We start from the raw sequence: 17,344 nt of genomic DNA, 5'->3' as shown, positions 1-17,344 counted from the left end.
CTGTCCCTTGCCCATCCCTTCCCTGTCCCTTCCCCGTCCCTTCCCTGCCCATCCCTGTCCCTTCCCTGTCCCTTGCCCATCCCTTCCCTGTCCCTTGCCCATCCCTTCCCTGTCCCTTCCCTGTCCCTTGCCTGTCCCTTCCCTGTCCCTTCCCTGTCCCTTCCCCATCCCTTCCCCGTCCCTTCCCCATCCCTTCCCTGTCCCTTCCCTGTCCCTTGCCCATCCCTTGCCCGTCCCTTCCCTCCTCTCTCCCCGCAGGCAGGGGCTGGGCGCTGCCGGGCACTCCCAGCTCCCCGCAGTAAAACGATTCCTCTCCTGCCCTCGGGCCAAGCCCCGCTCTCCTAACGGATAAAAGGGGAGGCGGCCGCCGCGCCGCTCACTCTCTCCCTGCGCTCCAGCTCCGCTTCCCTGAGCCCCGAGGCCTTGGGTACCGCCGGCCCCCTCGGAGCAGCCATGTCCCGCTCTGTGAGCTTCAGCTCCCGCTCTGCCGCCGGCCCTGGCATCAGCCACGTGCGGGTCAGCACCGTCTCCTCCACCCGCGGGCTCGGAGGCGGCTCCGGCTTCAGCCGGGCTGGGGGCTTCGGCAGCTCCAGCCTCTACAGCCTGGGCTCCGGCAGCAAGCGGGTGTCCCTCGGGGGGGGCAGCTCCTACAGCGTTCGCTCTGGCTACGGCTTTGGGGGCATGGGGCTCGCTGGGGCGCCCGGCTCCGGCAGCATCCAGGAGGTCACCATCAACCAGAACCTCCTGACGCCCCTGAACCTGGAGATCGACCCCAACATCCAGCGGGTGCGCAAGGAGGAGAAGGAGCAGATCAAGACCCTCAACAACAGATTCGCCTCCTTCATCGACAAGGTGGGGTGCTGGGGAAAAATCTGGTGGGCAAATCTGGGCCAAAGCTCGCTTAAGCCAATGGGAGGGGGTTCACGGATGGGCTCAGGATCTGGTCCTCAGGAGCCCGGTGTGATTTGCCTGCTGCATGACAATAACTCCTATTAAAGCCCTCTGCAGTTACGCATGGCCTTCTGTAAAGGGTTTTGCCCTGCTTAGGCCTGCTTTATACCCCTTTTACCCGTAATGTGGATGGGAAATAACTTTTATTTAGTGTGTGTCCCCTATTCTTTAGCTGCTCTTGCCCATAATGTGGGTGGGCAATAGCTTCTTTAGTTTATTTAGCTATTGTCCATAATGTAGATGCAGGCTTTAAAGATCCAGTCTGCACCCAAGCACACCTCTGCCAAATGCAGGGAGGAGGGGGCCACCTGGAGAGGAATCCTCCCAGTAGATCAGGTCTTGATGTAAGTCAGACCTTGCTGTGTTTGCACTGCCCTGCACCCTGTGGCTTTACTCTCTTGCACTAATTGATCCTATGGCCTGTGTAAACTTCAGCTCTGGCATCCTCAACATGCAAGGAATCCAGACCTGGAGTTTGGGTGATTGCCTGAGGTCTGTGGATGGCTTCTGTCAAGTGTCGAGCAAGCAGAATCTGCTTATCTTGAGTCCATCCAAAGCCTTGAAATCATAACTGCTCCCTCCTGGTCTTTATCCCCCTCACAGTGCTCCCTATGGGCAATCTAAATTCTTCAGCTACCATCCCCAGGCTCTCCTTGCCCCGGGATCAGCTCCGAGGCAGCTCCCCCTTCCTCTTGCTTTCACAAATGACCCCTGCATCGTTTTCCAGGTCCGCTTCCTGGAGCAGCAAAACAAGATGCTGGAGACCAAATGGAGCCTCCTCCAGGACCAGAAAACCACCCGCAGTAACATTGCCCCCATGTTTGAGACGTACATCAGCAACCTGCGGCGGCAGCTCGACGGGCTCTTGAATGACAAAGGGCGTTTGGAGGGCGAGCTCAGGAACATGCAGGATCTTGTTGAGGATTTCAAGACCAAGTAATGTGTCATCTTCCCGTCTAACGGTGTAGTTGGGTCGGTGTAACGGTGTAGTTGGGTCGGTGTAACGGTGTAGTTGGGTCGGTGTAACGGTGTCGTTGGGTCGGTGTAACGGTGTGGCTGAGTTGGTGTGATGATGTAGTTGAGTTGGTGTAGTGGTGTGATTGGTGTAATGGTGTAGTTGAGTTGGTGTAATGGTGCAGTTGGGGTGTTGTAATGGTGTACTTGGTGTAATGGTGCAGTTGGGTTGGTGTAATGGTGTAGTTGGTGTAATGGTGTAGTTGGGTTGGTGTAATGGTCGTAGCTGCAGTTAGAAGCTTGCTGAGATGTCTCCAGCTTTTTTGCTTGGGGGGGGAGATTTTTCTAGCCATGAGTAAGGTGCCTGAGTGCAGGGAAGCTGCCTGGCTCCTTGCCTGGATTGCTCCTACATGATTCCAGTGGCTCCATCCCCTTAAGCTTTGCTTTGGGGTCTCCTCAGGGATGGCTTTGTCCTGGGGCTCTGTAGGAAGCCCATGGAGCTCAGCAGGTTGCAGCAGCGGCTGAGCCGCTGCTCGCTTTGTGGGCAGGTAAATGGAGCAGGGGACCTGCCACTTTGAAGCTGCTTTTCAGTCCAAACCGTGTCGCTTGGGAGGAGGCCCCTGAAGAAAGCAGCCTTTGTCCCAGTGCGGCCCAACCCAGAGAATGCCTTGAATAGAAAAGGGAAGAAAGCAAAGAGGGAGCTGGCAAACTGGATCCAGCAGGAACTGAAAGCAAACAGTGCTGGTAATCTCTGGGGTGTGCTTAGGGAAGGTCATTCCCAGCCATTCCCAAGGAGGTGCACGGCAATGGTGCTTCCTCCGACCCTGCTCCCTTGTTCCTGCTCTGCTCAGCCCCAGGTTTCATCCCTGCAAGGCAGCAGCAAGGAGCTGGTTTGCACCCAGAGGAATTGCAGCCCTCGTTTTACTTGCAGGGCACAGGAATGCGAGGGGAGAGGAGCGTTCTTATTCCTGTAATTCCTTGTTACAGGTCCATGTGAGACCAAACCCTGGTTGTGGGACGAGAAGGAAAGCAGGAATTTCCCTTCATCTGGGACTGGGGGAATAGCAAAAGGGGTTAAAACTGAAACAGGGTTTCAGGGTTTCGGTTACATCTTAGACAGAAGCTCTTCCCTATAAGAGGGTGGTAGGACATTGGCACAGGGTGCCCAGAGAAGCTGTGGCTGCCCCATCCCTGGCAGTGTTCAAGGCCAGGTTGGACACAGGGGCTTGGAGCACCCTGTAGGAACTGGCTGAGCTTTAAGGTCCCTTCCAACCCAAACCACTCTTGTGATTCTATGGATCAGGAGCCTAAGATGCTCGTGCAGCAGAGGGATGTAGCAATTGGAGTTCAGAACCTGCCTCTCCCCATTTCTATGAAGGAAATGTCATGTTCCAAGTCGAATACCCAAACCAGGACTGCACTTTCTGTGTCTGTTGCCTCTTTTTCCTAGGGCTGGTTTGCACAATGATGCTCAGTTCACATCCGGGGTAAGGGAGGAGGAGATTTATCTGCACCAGGCTCCAGGGGATGAGATTCAGTCCCTTACTCAGTAATTGCATTGCCTAAGGGTGTGGTTCAGAGCAAGCAAGGGTAGGAGCAGGCTGGATTCACTCTGCCCACGTGGCTTGGTGCAGGGCATGCCAGGGTGTGAGAGTGCCCCAGGCTTCCGGATCACCTTGGGAGTTCCTGGCATGACTTGTCACTTGGTTCGGCAGCTTAGTCAGGGCTCCCCCGGGAAATGAGGACTTCCACAAACCCTTCCCGAGCAATTCAGCCCTGTTCCCTATCCCTGCTTGTCCATTCTGCCCTGCAGGCTGTGCCTGTGCAGCATGGGCGCATCATTTCCAGGTCACCTATTACCCTGCCATAGCAATGGATGCAGCTGATGCGCCTCGGACGGCATCCGTGTGTGCCAGTGGGATGGGCAAGCTTCCAGTGCGGAGCAGGAGGGGAGGCACATGAAGGCTGTTGAAAGTGAAGTAGCTCAAGTGAAGGCAAATGCCAGCGCTCGCCGTGCAGGGGCTGTGTAAACAGAGAGCAGTGCTCTGGCTTTGGCAACAGCAATTCCCCAACAGCCCGAGAAGGTGGCTCCTGCTCTGCTCCTTGGCTGGCTTTCAGGATTCCTACAGCAGGATCCGGCTGTTTGATTCAGCAGTGGCTGGTGTAAGGCAGGCCCCAAGAGGCAGGAACAAAGCAGTGATGCTGTAAAGCCAACAGAGCATGGTTTTTATCTGCTGAGCATCTAGCTCATTACCTCTAAAGGTGATCACCTGAAGAGGGCTTGTAGCCAGCTCTAGGAGCTGGAGCAGCTTTGAAGCAGAGCCACTCTGTGCAGAATGAGGGTCACTACACTCAGCTCGTACCAGGGCCATGGCCTGTGATGGACACCTGCAAAGTGCTCTCAAGTGCCTGGAATAGGGAAGTGCACGGTGAAAGCAGCACCAGCAGCTGCTTAGACCAGCAGAGGGGAATTGGTTGAACCTGCTGGGATCCCTTCCTGCTTTTGTATTTGCTCTCTCAAGGGGTAAGGGAAGCAATTGGGAGCCTCAGGACCTACACTGCAGTCCTGCAGCCATCCACGAGTGAGGATAAGGAGCAGAAAGCTTCTTAAACACAGTGAATATTAAGGAATATGGGAAAGCAGGGGTGAGAAAGGCTTTTCACGTTAGTGGCTGTGGTGTTGTGGACCAGAATAGCTTTCAGGCTTCAATTCATCCAAACAGTACCCTGGAAATGGGGCATACATTTCTCTTGTGCAGAAGGCACACAGGAAGCCTCTGCCTCTGGGGAGGTCATAGGCTTTGATGAGGTTGCTCGCAAAGACAGAAGTGGAGGGAGATTAAAACCACTCAGGGTAACTCTTGATGTGATGCTTCCCCTTTCCCCAGGCTCTAACGTCTCACCAATGCCTTCCTTCCTGGCAGGTATGAGGATGAGATCAACAAGCGCACGGCAGCAGAGAATGAATTTGTGGTGCTCAAGAAGGTGCGTGCAGGGACGTCCCCTGGGGCTCACCATGGGTGTTTGCAGCCCTTCTCCCCCTTTTGGCCCTACATTTGCTTTGCTGTCCCTTCATCTTTTAGCTGTGCCCAGAGACCTGCAGGGGAAGAATTCGAGCTCTCCTTTCTGACTAAAGGCTGCCTCAGTAGGCACTGGAGGCTCTCTAGGAAGCTGGGAAGCAGTGCAGACCCCAGGGATGTCCTGGATTATGGCTGTATCTCTGGGACATTTCCCAAGGCTTCTCTTGACTGTCCAGACTGGCATTGGGCTTGCAAAGATAGTTCCAGGGATCTACAGAACAGAAGGGATCCTGCACATCAGCAGCGTTGAGTGCACCGGTAGATGACTTTTAGGACATGGTGGATCACTGGGCAGAGGGACATAGAGAGCCTGGGGAGCGTGGTGGGCTCCTGACTGCTTTTGCAGGCTGGGTGGACTTAGTGATGAAAGCTGCAGCAATCTCAGTGGATTCTGACTCTTGCAGGACGTGGATGCTGCCTACATGAACAAGGTGGAGCTGGAGGCCAAGGTGGATGCGCTCACGGACGAGATTAACTTCCTGAGGTCCCTCTATGAAGCAGTAAGTTCCTTTGTGCTTCAGGGGGCTGCTGCAGTGTGGCATCACCAGGGAGGGAAGAACAGTGACTGGTGGCTGAGAGAATGAATGTGCTGCTTCCAGAGATGAGAGAGGTGATGGAGACCCGGAGTGTTCCCTTCCATGAGCAAAACCAGACCTGCGAGTGGACTGCTCTGTGAGCTGTCACAGTGATTTCTCCCTAACTGGGATGTGAAATGGATTTATTGATGCTGTTAACGTGAAAACATGGGAAACCCGTGTGCTATAGCCAGGGCTGTAGTGCTGGTGTGTGCCTGTGTGTTTGTGTGCTGGGAGAGGGACAGAAAGGAAAGCTCCTTGTCCCAGACTCCTTTATCTTGCCCATTATTTGCAAGGTAAGAACTGGACACGTTGCATCCTTGGGTGGGGTGGTGGAATTTGGCCCTTCCATTGCTGTGAAGCTGATGCTCATGTTTCTTGGATTAAGCATTCCATGCTGGGCACTTATCTCAGGAATGGGATAACCCAGCCTTGCTGCCAGAATGTGGCCGATGAGTATCTTCATTTCTCTGCCGGTTACTTTGTGCTTTGCAAGGTTGATGTGATTCGGTTGGTTTCCTTCTAATTAATGACTGTTTTGATTGCATTCTTGTTAGCTGCCTCCCTTTCCCTTTTCTTCTTGGATTCTCTCTTTAACTGGCTTCCAAAAGAGAGGCCCATAAAAGCCAGTGATTGATGGTACTCTTTTTAATGCAACTGCCAGGAACTCCAAGAGCTGCAAGCCAAGATCTCTGACACCTCAGTGGTGCTGTCTATGGATAACAGCCGAAACCTGGACCTGGACAGCATCATTGCAGAGGTCAAAGCGCAGTATGAGGAGATTGCCAACAGGAGCCGGGCGGAGGCTGAGTCCTGGTACCAGAGCAAGGTGAGTTTGGGAGGCAGAAAGGCTTCTGTTAGTCCATGCATCCGCACGGCATGGCCGGGGGGGGGCTTTTAGGCACCGGAGTGCCAGCCTGACCCCTTCCTCTGCTCCCCGTGGCAGTACGAGGCCCTGCAGGTCACCGCAGGGAAGCACGGGGATGACCTGCGCAACACCAAGAACGAGATCGTGGAGATCAACCGCGTGATCCAGAGGCTGCAGGCGGAGATCGAAAACGCAAAGGCCCAGGTGAGGATGTGATGTGAGCAATAGGTGAGAGTCTGTATGTATCTATAGCTGAACTATAGGTGAGAGTCTGTGTGTATCTATAGCTGAACTATAGGTGAGAGTCTGTATGTATCTATAGGTGAACTATAGGTGAGAGTCTGTATGTATCTATAGGTGAACTATAGGTGAGAGTCTGTATGTATCTATAGCTGAACTATAGGTGAGAGTCTGTATGTATCTATAGCTGAACTATAGGTGAGAGTCTGTGTGTATCTATAGCTGAACTATAGGTGAGAGTCTGTGTATCTATAGGTGAACTGTAGGTGAGAGTCTGTGTGTATCTATAGCTGAACTATAGGTGAGAGTCTGTATGTATCTATAGCTGAACTATAGGTGAGAGTCTGTATGTATCTATAGCTGAACTATAGGTGAGAGTCTGTATGTATCTATAGCTGAACTATAGGTGAGAGTCTATGTATCTATAGGTGAACTATAAGTGAGAGTCTGTGTGTATCTATAGCTGAACTATAGGTGAGAGTCTGTGTGTATCTATAGCTGAACTATAGGTGAGAGTCTGTATGTATCTATAGGTGAACTATAGGTGAGAGTCTGTATGTATATATAGGTGAACTATAGGTGAGAGTCTGTATGTATCTATAGGTGAACTATAGGTGAGAGTCTGTATGTATCTATAGGTGAACTATAGGTGAGAGTCTGTATGTATATATAGGTGAACTATAGGTGAGAGTCTGAATATATAGGTGAACTATAGGTGAGAGTCTGTATGTATCTATAGGTGAACTATAGGTGAGAGTCTGTATGTATCTATAGGTGAACTATAGGTGAGAGTCTGTATGTATATATAGGTGAACTATAGGTGAGAGTCTGTATGTATATATAGGTGAACTATAGGTGAGAGTCTGTATGTATCTATAGCTGAACTATAGGTGAGAGTCTGTGTGTATCTATAGCTGAACTATAAGTGAGTGTATGTATATATAGCTGAACTATAGGTGAGAGTCTATGTATCTATAGCTGAACTATAGGTGAGAGTCTATGTATCTATAGCTGAACTATAGGTGAGAGTCTGTATGTATCTATAGCTGAACTATAAGTGAGTGTATGTATCTATAGCTGAACTATAGGTGAGAGTCTGTATGTATCTATAGCTGAACTATAGGTCGATCTCTATATAGCTGAACTATGGGTGAGAGTCTCCATGTATCTGAACTATAGGTGAGAGTCTCTTTATATAGAACTATAGGTGAGAGTCTGTCTATATAGCTGGACTATAGGTGAGTCTCTCAATATAGCTGAACTATAGGTGAGAGTCTGCGTGTATCTATAGCTGGACTGTAGGTGAGAGTCTCTATATAGCTGAACTATAAGTGTGAGTCTCTCTCTGTATATAACTGGACTATAGGTAGATCTCTATATAGCTGAACTATGGGTGAGAGTCTCTATGTATCTGAACAATAGGTGAGAGTCTCTGTATAGAACTATAGGTGAGTATGTATCTGAACTATAGGTGAGAGTCTCTCTTTATATAGAACTATAGGTGAGAGTCTCTATATAGCTGAACTATGGGTGAGAGTCTCTCTCTCTCTACCTAAACTATAGGTGAGGGTCTATATGTTTATAGCTGAACTCTAGGTGAGCCCACAAGCGATGCAGTAGCGCAGAGGGGAGTGATGCAGAGCCGTCTCCAAAGGGCACTGCTGCGTGTGGCCTCCCTCTTGGCCCCACACATTCCTTGGGCCTTCTCTCTTCTGGGATCCTTGTCCATGTTTGGGCACAGGAGGGAATTTTGCAGCTGTATGGGAGTTCTGTTTGCTTGAGGCAGGGCTCTTATCGCTTCATCAAAGGGCTGGTGCAAGCCAGCCCAGTGAATGGCTGAGGGCTGGAAGGTGGTGGTGAATAACCAGGGTGCACAAAGCTGGAGATAAGCCATTGTGATTCATCCATTCGTGTGTTTGTTTGGTTTCAGGGCAGGGAGGCTTCAATGCACGCTTAGGAGCCAAGAGCTGACCCGGTGCAGCTCCCTTGAATAATGGATGAGAGCATAAAGTACATGTGTTCATTGTGAGGCCTCCCTGGCAAGCACAGGGCCTTTGTGGAGGTGCAGGGGCACAGCTGAGGCTGCATTAGGGCTGCCAGCTTGATGCGGCCCCACAGGGATGCTTTTGGTCTGCATTGGTTGTTAACTGCAGGTCTGCTCTTGCCTCACATCAAAGCCTGGTGGAGACCAACTGGCACCGAACAAGCTCTTGGGGCATAATAAATAGGAGAGAAACCATGAGCTTGCATTAACCCCAAGTGTTGTGCTGTTGTGTGAGGTGTGGGTGGGCTGAGGATCCCCTGAAGAAAGTCTTCCACAGTCGTGGCCAGTGGAGAGAATAGGGTCTGCCTATGAGAAGAGCACAGCTTGGCCTGAGATGAGCTTCCTTTGCAGCTGATCTCCATCCAGTGTCCAAACCAGTGTGTAGGCATGAATTCTAAGGGATCTCAGTTGAGCAGAAGGCTCCAGGGCTGAGCAGATACGTAGGGATGTTCAGAAGTCCATGGGCAGCAGTGTCCTCCACCAAGGAGGTGAGATGCCCACTGATGCCCGCGGATGTGCCCTGCTCTGTCCCTGCAGCGTGCCAAGCTGGAGGCAGCCATCGCCGAGGCTGAGGAACGCGGGGAGCTGGCCCTCAAGGATGCCAGGGCCAAGCTGGAGGAGCTGGAGGCAGCCCTGCAGAAGGCCAAGCAGGACATGGCCCGGCAGCTCCGTGAGTACCAGGAGCTCATGAACGTCAAACTGGCCCTGGACATCGAGATCGCGACCTACAGGAAGCTGCTGGAGGGAGAGGAGAGCAGGTGAGGGTTTCACATGGAGCAGGTCCAACCCTTTGTTCCCTTTGCTTGGGACATTGTGAGGACCCAATCCCAATTTTCCCAAGGAATTCCAGAAGAGAGAACTGTGCACTTTCAACTGCGTTTTGGTCCTGAAAGTGCTTTGGGTGAAGAGCCAAACTGGGGGCAAGTCCTGGGGAGAATGTGATGCTCTTGGAGAAAACATACAAAGAAGGAAGAGGAGTTGTTCCCATCCTTTGTTCAGTGCCGTGGCAGGAAATTCCCAAGTGGCTCAAATCCCCATGGAATTAGGACAGAGCTGCTGCGCTCTTTCAGCCCCCCCTCTGCCCAGGTGATCACAGAGCTGTAACTGTAGGGCCAGAGCAAAGCACTGGATGGCACACGTATCTTGTTTGAATTATTTACAACAGCAATAACTCATTGCCATTGTCTTCACCCTCAGCACCGGGGCCCTGGGGGAGCACTGAGTAATGCAGAGTCTAACCTGGCCTCTTCCTTTCTGCCTTTGTGTTTTGTCTTCTCCAACAGGTTGGCAGGTGATGGAGTTGGCAGCGTCAACATCTGTGAGTTGGTTTTGTGCTTTATGGTAGTCACACAGAGCAGATGCAGGTGGGGACCAGCTGGGGCTGCGTGCAGGAGCCTCAGTGCCCTGCCTTAGCTTCTGCAGCCCAGTTAACCCCTTCTTAAATGGGAGCCCCCCAAGACAGACCTCGGTAATGCTGTTGCCTCCGGGGCAGACTTCAGCTCCAGCTCCTCTGTATGAAGTTGAACTTGGGGCAGTATTGGTCTTTCTTTCCTCCCATTTTTATACGTGCTAATGAGGAAATGAATTCCCTGGGTTGGAAGTTAGTGCCAAGGTGACATTAGAGGGTGTCTTTCCAGCTTGGGAAGCACTGGGTGCTCACCTTGCCTGGACTTTGGAGAGATGCTGGTGTCTTGGAGGTGCTGTCTACAGCTCTAAACCAGTGACTCTACTTCCCATCCGTTTACTTGCTGTTGGACCACATGCCCACAGCCTCTCTGGTGCACCAAGAGATGAGCTGAATGTGTTTGATATGGGCTTCTCCATGCTGCACAGGGTCCTGAGCCAGGTTGAGTGCTGGTGGTGGAGCCTGCTCAGCCCTCAGGTGCCCTTAGCACACAGAAACACGCTCCAGGCAAAAATGCAGCAGGGGAGCATTTTGTAGGGATCAGAGAGAGTTTTCCTCTCGCTGCTGCCCTTTCCTGGGGGTGCCAAACCGGGATTGAAGCTCCCTGATGCTCACGTTTGGTTTCCTTCTCTCCGTGCCGCAGCCGTGGTCAGCTCCAGCGGTGGAGGTGGCTTTGCCAGTTCCAGTGGATTGCTGGGAGGAGGACTCGGAGGAGGCCTCAGCCTGGGCTCAGGAATGGGCAGCGGAGCCCTCGGCTTCTCCTCCGGGGGTGCCACCAAGTCCTACACTGTCACCACGACCTCGTCCAGCAGGAGAAGCTTCCGGAAGTAACGCCGGGAGTGGAGAGCAGCGGTACCCGTTCCATGGGAGGGGGGGAAACCACAGACAGCAAAGTCTTTGTTGCCTTCCTAGGACAAACTGGCTGCAGAATTCCAGCAGTGGTGAAGGAACTGGAGTGAGAAACACCAGTGCCTGCCCCGGCCACGTCACCCCAGGCTTGATCCTGCACTCCTGAACTTGGTGGGAACCATTCCACGGAGAGCAGGTTCAAGCCTGTAGGGTGAAAGTCATCCGGTGAGGCAGGCGGGATAACGCTTTTGTTACTTGTGTGCTCGGTACCCCCTGCTCAGGGCTGGATTTCACCCTTTGAATGGCAAAGCAATCGTTTGAGTGGCAAGGAATTCCGCACTCGTGCTGTGGGTTTGGAAAAGACACCAGGAGATTATCTGCTTTGTAATAGGATTGGGAGCATTTCATTCCCTTGGGCTCCTCAGAACAGCTCAACCCGTGCTGAGATTGCAGCCTGGGTTGGTTTTGTTCACGTTCACCAAGAGGAGAACAGTGAAACTGCTTTGGGGTTCCCTTTTCTTTGGAAATGGCTCAGATGTGGAGCTCTGTGTGTGTGAAGCTGGTTTCTCACCGAAGGCAATGCAGGCAGATCTACTTGCAGGCTCTTTATAGCCAAGTAACTCATAAGCAAGCTCCCCACCCCATTCCCTCTCCTTAAAAGAAGCCCAAAGCTTACGGGATATGAAGTTACTTACACATTCCCCATCTCTGAGTGTCTCTTTTACCACCCTGGCTTTCAAAGCGTCTCTACTACAGGTAGGGAAGAGCGTGATTTGTTGATGCATCACTACAATAACTACTTGTTCCTGCCAAAGCATGTCTTCAGCTGAACTGTGCCAGGGCCATAGGTTCTTACTGCAGTAGGAATGATTCTTGGGTAAATAACTCACAGAAGCTGCACAGAATTGTTGCGTTTCATGCTCAGCCGTGTCCTAGCAGTGCATCTCTGGTTGCTGTTTTACACCTTTGTGGTCTGGGAGTTTGTCATGAGGCTGTTAATAAAGTTTCCCTGTTGCATGCTGCTTCCGTGCCAACCGCCTTCCTTGTCTGTGCTGCCCTGGATGCTCTGGGAAGAGCCCAGTGTTATCCCTTCCTCCTGCCTCCGGAGCCTGCTGCCCTGGAGCAGTGCCACGCTGTGGTTGGAGGTAGGATTTAGGGTTTGCTGCCTGCACAGTCTTCTGTTTCTGGGTGAATTTTACCTGCTTGCTCCCAGTCTGGGCAGTGGGGCGATGGCATTGGTTTGTTCAAGCACTTGGCTGCAGCCCAGACCCTGGTCAGGACTGAAACTGAGACCAATCCATCCCCGAGCATCATCTTCCTCTGCTGAGCAGAGGAGCTGAGTGCTGCAGGAGACCCCCTTGCCAACAGCCAGAGCTTGGAGAGGAGAGCCTGGGCCTTGCTGCATGAGGACAGCTCCTTCCTGCTCCTTTTGGGGCACTGTGGGGTGAGGAGGACTCACCCAGGGGGGTTTCTGCTTGCTCCCACCCCTCTCATAGAACCATGGTGCAGATGTGGGGCCAGCCCTGGTTGGTGTTGCTCAAAGCATCACCCCAGTGGGGCCAGGGCCAGGCAGAGGGTTTGGAGTCACTGTTGCCTCCAGGCTGGTTTGTGCATCCTCCAAGGATGCTTCACCTGCCTCTGCAGTACCCAGATCCCTTTCCTCTGATGCCCAGCACCACCCAGCCCCTTGTGCTGAGCCTGTGTGTGGTTTTACTGCACACATGGCACTAAGGTCAAGGAAGGGAGGCCTTAGGGTGCCCAGCAGAGCTCTGCTATCAGCACCCAGCACCCAGCTCACAGCTTTTGTGTTGTAGCCAAGAAATCAAACTGAAATGAATGCCCTGAAATGAAGAGCTCAAAGGCAGCGGGTGCCACTGGTTGCTGCTGTTTGCAGTAGCGAGGAGATGCAGGACAACAAGTGATGGGGAGGGCTCCATTGCTTGAATCCTTGGGGAGCAGCAGGCGTGCAGGAAGGGGCATGTGCAGACTGGGTGGCTGCAGCTTTTCCATGTTCCCAGGACAACATATGCTGGGGAAAAGGAGATTTGCACAATGTGGGAAACACCAGGGAGTGTCTTTGTGAGTCCATGAAGGTTTGAACCCATCACCCCTTTTCCCATCGCTCCAGTCCCTGATGCAGGTTCCTCTCCAGCATCCTTGTAGCTCCCTTCAGACACTGGAAGCTGCTCTGAGGTCTCCACACAGCTTCTCTTCTACAGCCCCAATGTTCTCAGCCTGGCTCCTATGGGAGCTGCTCCAGCCCCTGAGCATCCTCATGGCCTCCTCTGGACTTGCTCCAGCAGCTCCATGTCCTTACACTGAGGACACCAGAGCTGCACCCAGTGCTGTAAGTGGGGTCTCACCAAGCAGAGCAGAGGGGCAGGATCCCCTCCTTGAGCTGCTGCTCATGCTCTGTGGGTGCAGCCCAGCACGGGGTGGGTGGGAGGGGTCCTGGGCTCAAACACACACTGAAGCTGGGTCACGTTGTGAAGCCAAAGTGTCCTGACTGGGTGTAAATCGGGTGCATCCCCAGTGTTCTGCTCCCTGCGCTTCCTGCAGGTTGGATGCAGGAGAAGTGATCCAGCTTCAGAAGCAGCTTTGCAATGGGGGTGAGTTTTGCACTGGTAGAGACAGGAGACGGATGTGACCCAGAGGAGCCCACCACCCATCCCCTGCAGAGCCCTCTCCATGCAGCATCACCACTGCTGGGCTGATGCTGTCACTTGGGCTGGGTGCTGGGTGCCAGACCCTGCCTCCCAGCAGCAGTTTCCCTTGCTGGTGGCAGGATGCCACTGATGGAGAAGCAAAAAGGGATGCTGAGGTATTAAATGGTAGGAAAAGCCATTAAAGAACTCAGTACAATAATAGTGGGTTGTTTAACATGGTACAAGACAGTATTCTTTGGCCTCCCTCTTTTGCAGTGACTCAGAAGAAAAACAAACACCTGAAATGGGCACAAAGTCACACACAGACAAAGGATGCTCGTGGTGGTGCAGGGCCGGGAACGCGCCTGCTCAGGCCAGAGTGACCCAGGGAGCTGCTGTGCTCCATGGGGTTGCTGTGGGTTTGGGCTCAGGGAATTTAGGAGAAGCTGGAGGTTGCCTTGAGGGAAAAAATGGAGCCACAAAAGGCAATTGCAGAGGGCAGCTCCTCCTCGAAGGGGCAAGTCTTTGATCTGCTGGTGCCATCGCTGGGATGCGCCTCTGTTCAGGCTTTGGGGAAAGGCCAACGCATCCCAGCCCCATTTTCCCTCCTGTTATGGTTATTATGGTACTTGTTTAACTCCACTTGGTCCGTTTTTATCTAATGCTTTAAGTCAGACTTCTCTGTGTGTTTGTGGCACCGGTGCTTGCTGCTGGCCTCTGCATTTCTCTGCCCCTAGGAGCTGCCCTGGTTTCCTCTCTCCAATGAAGTGTCCCAGCTGGATGCTGTGTTCCGGCTGGACCATCCCTGCTGTTTCCTCCTGGGCTGCTTGGCAGGATGCGGTAACTGCTCCATCCACTGACCCCTGTGGCTCTGCTGTACCACCACCAAGGGAGGCAAGGTTGGATGCGTGCTATTGTCATAACAGGACTGAGCTCACTGGCAATGCTGTTGTGGCCACCGGTGTCAGAGGGCTCTGCAAAGGAGGTGAGTTCTGCTCTTCCTCGTGGGGAAACTGAGGCAGGGGAAGGTGAGGACTTGGATGCAACCAGGCCAGGGAAGAAGGCTGCAGATGCTGGGGAGCTTTCTTCGGTTCCCCAGTGTTTAAGCTGTGTTTGCTTCAGTTTCCATCAGTTTTCCTAAGGCTAAAACCCTGCTCTGAGGTTGGGGCAGATTTTCATCTGATGTTTAAAGGGAATTAAATGGCATTGAACCAGTATGGGCATGGAGGAGTATGGTGGGGAGGGGGAAAACAACTTCTATCCTGGGAAGGCTTCCAGCTGGGAAGCCTCATTGGAAGCCTGATTTCCTTGAGGAGGTTATAAAGGGCAACACCCCCTGCACTGGAGATGGGAAGAGGCTTTTCTGCTCCTTATGGGTGATGGTGGGATTTTGTGCTCTTGGACTGGCGCTGCAGCTGGGGCATGGGTATGAGGGATGGAGCATGGGCTGGTGTTGGCTCTGTTCTGCTGCGGGGCTGGTCCAGTGCAGGGTGAGAGGAAGGACAAGGGGCTGCAAAGCCACCCAGCAGCTCCTGGTACCTGGCTTTGAGGTGTTCCCAGGCAGCTTGAGGCACCCAGGGGATGGTTTTAAGAGGATTTAGCAATCGGTGATAGTAATAAAGGGTTTCAATTAGCTTTATGCAAATCCATGGAGCATCTTTGCTTAGTCAGTGCCCTCAAATGCTTGTGTTTGTTTGGTTTTCCTGGGGGAAAGTCTCTGGGATCTCCACCCTGTCCTAATGAAGATGTTTAACCAGGGAAGCACCCGTTTCTGTGCCTCACTGGCACGAGAGTGTCAGAAACAGCGTCAGGTGGAAGGGATCCTGCTCCCTGTGTGCTGTGGGTGTGAGGAAGAGGAGAGCTGTGCCTTCACCTCGGTGCTGCTCTGGAGAGAGGGTCTGACCCTCTCCTTGCAAAGCTGCTCGTGTGCATGGAGAGCAAATGTTGGGAGTTATGGACAGCCACTGAGGTGCGGTGCCTGGGTTGGGAAGGAAGAGTCCCCAGTGGATGGAGGGCTCAGCCTGTGCCCGGTTTAGACCCCTCTGAGCTTTGGCATTTGAGATCCTGGAGCAGAGACAAGACTTAGCCCCCCTTTCCCCAAGTGCCGGTGTTGAATGAAGGGAACTGAGTTGCTGTGTCAGTTTATTAGAGATGCAAGAGTAAAGCTGGAATAAAAGCCACTGACAAAATATGTAGTCATTAGAAATAAATCACTGCTTCCCCTTTTCCTTCCAACAGGGTTCATGTCTTTCTGTAGCAGTTCAATGGGCTAGGTATTGCGTGACTAGGGAAGAAGTTGATGCTGGTTCTGTGTGTTTAAGGATGGGTTTGGATCCCTTGTACAAGATCACAGAGGAGCTTTGTTTCTTAGGGACAGACACATCGATGCTCAGCCCTTTTCTTACCTGACAGCAGAGTTTAGCCCCCAGACCCTTTGATTATGATGGAATTTATGGCAACAGATGAGCCAAAGCATTGAGAACCCAGAAGAAAAAGGAAAGCTGAGGGTGAGTTTGAAAGCAGATAGTGCAGGTACATAAGCAAACTGCCTTCAAGCAGCAACAGCCCTTGAAATCTACCCTTTGGGGCACAATAATGGAACCAATGCAGTGTGTAGAGAAGCTGCAGGCCAGGCTGTTTTAGGTGAGTTCTGCTCATGCCTGGGGTGTGTGTAATGTAAAAGCCTGACTGGTGAAGCTGTTGGTCAACTAACATTGATCCAAGGTGGGATCTGTGGAAACAACTGGGATGGATAAAGCTGTAATGAAAATGCTCTTAGGTAGAAGGTACCTGCTCTCCCATTTCGTTTTAATCCTGGAATGTAGGAGTAGAAAGACCAGGACCTGCACCAAAGGCATCTTGGTTTAACTGCATAATGGGGGCAATGAGGGGGATTTTCGCCCTTCTTGCTCCTGAATTCCTTAGCAGAAAAAGCAAAACTCTTGAGCACCCAAAAGGCCTCTTTGCCCTTTAGTATCCCCATGGAACGAAACATGAGCAGTCTTGAGGAGCTGTGTGTCCCCTGGCTCTGGCCTGGCTGTTGCTGTGTGTTGGCAGAAAGGGATGTGTGCTGCTTTGTTTCCAGCATCTGCAGCTCTTTACATGTTGCTCCTGGCCGACTTGGTCATGGGCATCACCTTCATGCGGGAGCTCCTCGTGCTCTTGCTGCTCCCATCGTCGCTGCAGCTCACTGCTGGGAAAGGCAGAGCAAAGCTGGGCTTCAGCTTAGGGAATTCCCTGGAGAAAAGGCAGAAGTTGCCCAGGTTTGGTAGAAGGTGGACATTCCAACTTACAGCTGTTGATGGGGAAGCCGCCTTCTGCACAGAGCCTGGAAAGAATGGGAAAGGGTGGCACATTAGCCACCTATCTTCAAATGCAAAGCCCTTTAGCCTCGTACAGCTCATTGCAGCCTTCCAGTGTGTGAAGGGGGTTACAAGGATGTTGGAGAGGGACCTGCATCAGGGACTGGAGAGATGGGACAAGGGGTGGTGGGTTCAGACTGGAACAGGGGAAGTCAGGGCTGGAGATAAGGAAGTTCTTCCCTGTGAGGGTGCTGGGACACTGGAATGGGTTGAATGGAGAAGGTTTGGCTGCCCCATCCCTGGCAGTGTTCAAGGCCAGGTTGGACACAGGGGCTTGGAGCACCCTGCTCTAGTGGAAGGTGTCCCTTTGGAGCTGGAGGGGTTTTGAGGTCCCTTCAAGCCAAACCATTCCATGATTCTATGATCCCACC

The 17,344-nt window shown here is 52.5% G+C and overlaps 1 protein-coding gene across 1 annotated transcript; it reads left to right on the top strand.

Moving 5' to 3' along the window:
• The first annotated feature begins 296 nt into the window (after window positions 1-296).
• Window positions 297-11,511, top strand: LOC134168956 (keratin, type II cytoskeletal cochleal). The gene is made up of 9 exons (XM_062629128.1): window positions 297-852; window positions 1,679-1,887; window positions 4,830-4,890; window positions 5,390-5,485; window positions 6,225-6,389; window positions 6,507-6,632; window positions 9,250-9,470; window positions 9,996-10,030; window positions 10,761-11,511. Exons 1-9 carry the CDS (start codon window positions 454-456, stop codon window positions 10,946-10,948), a joined length of 1,500 nt encoding a protein of 499 aa, XP_062485112.1. The 5' UTR covers window positions 297-453; the 3' UTR covers window positions 10,949-11,511.
• Window positions 11,512-17,344: the final 5,833 nt, after the last annotated feature.

This window comes from Pezoporus occidentalis, unplaced genomic scaffold, assembly GCF_034315485.1.
Source record: "Pezoporus occidentalis ecotype Australia unplaced genomic scaffold, CSIRO_AGI_Poc_V1 ctg329, whole genome shotgun sequence".
Classification (NCBI taxonomy): Eukaryota; Metazoa; Chordata; class Aves; order Psittaciformes; family Psittacidae; genus Pezoporus; species Pezoporus occidentalis.
This window is presented reverse-complemented; position numbering and strand designations above follow the sequence as displayed.

What these genes read in the sequence shown, in the direction of transcription:
- LOC134168956 (XM_062629128.1), top strand. Translation starts at nt 454, where the DNA reads ATGTCCCGCTCTGTGAGCTTCAGCTCCCGCTCTGCCGCCGGCCCTGGC. An exon ending in AGTCCTGGTACCAGAGCAAG is followed by an intron (nt 6,390 to 6,506) that starts GTGAGTTTGGGA and finishes TCCCCGTGGCAG; the next exon opens with TACGAGGCCCTGCAGGTCAC. An exon ending in TCGAAAACGCAAAGGCCCAG is followed by an intron (nt 6,633 to 9,249) that starts GTGAGGATGTGA and finishes CTGTCCCTGCAG; the next exon opens with CGTGCCAAGCTGGAGGCAGC.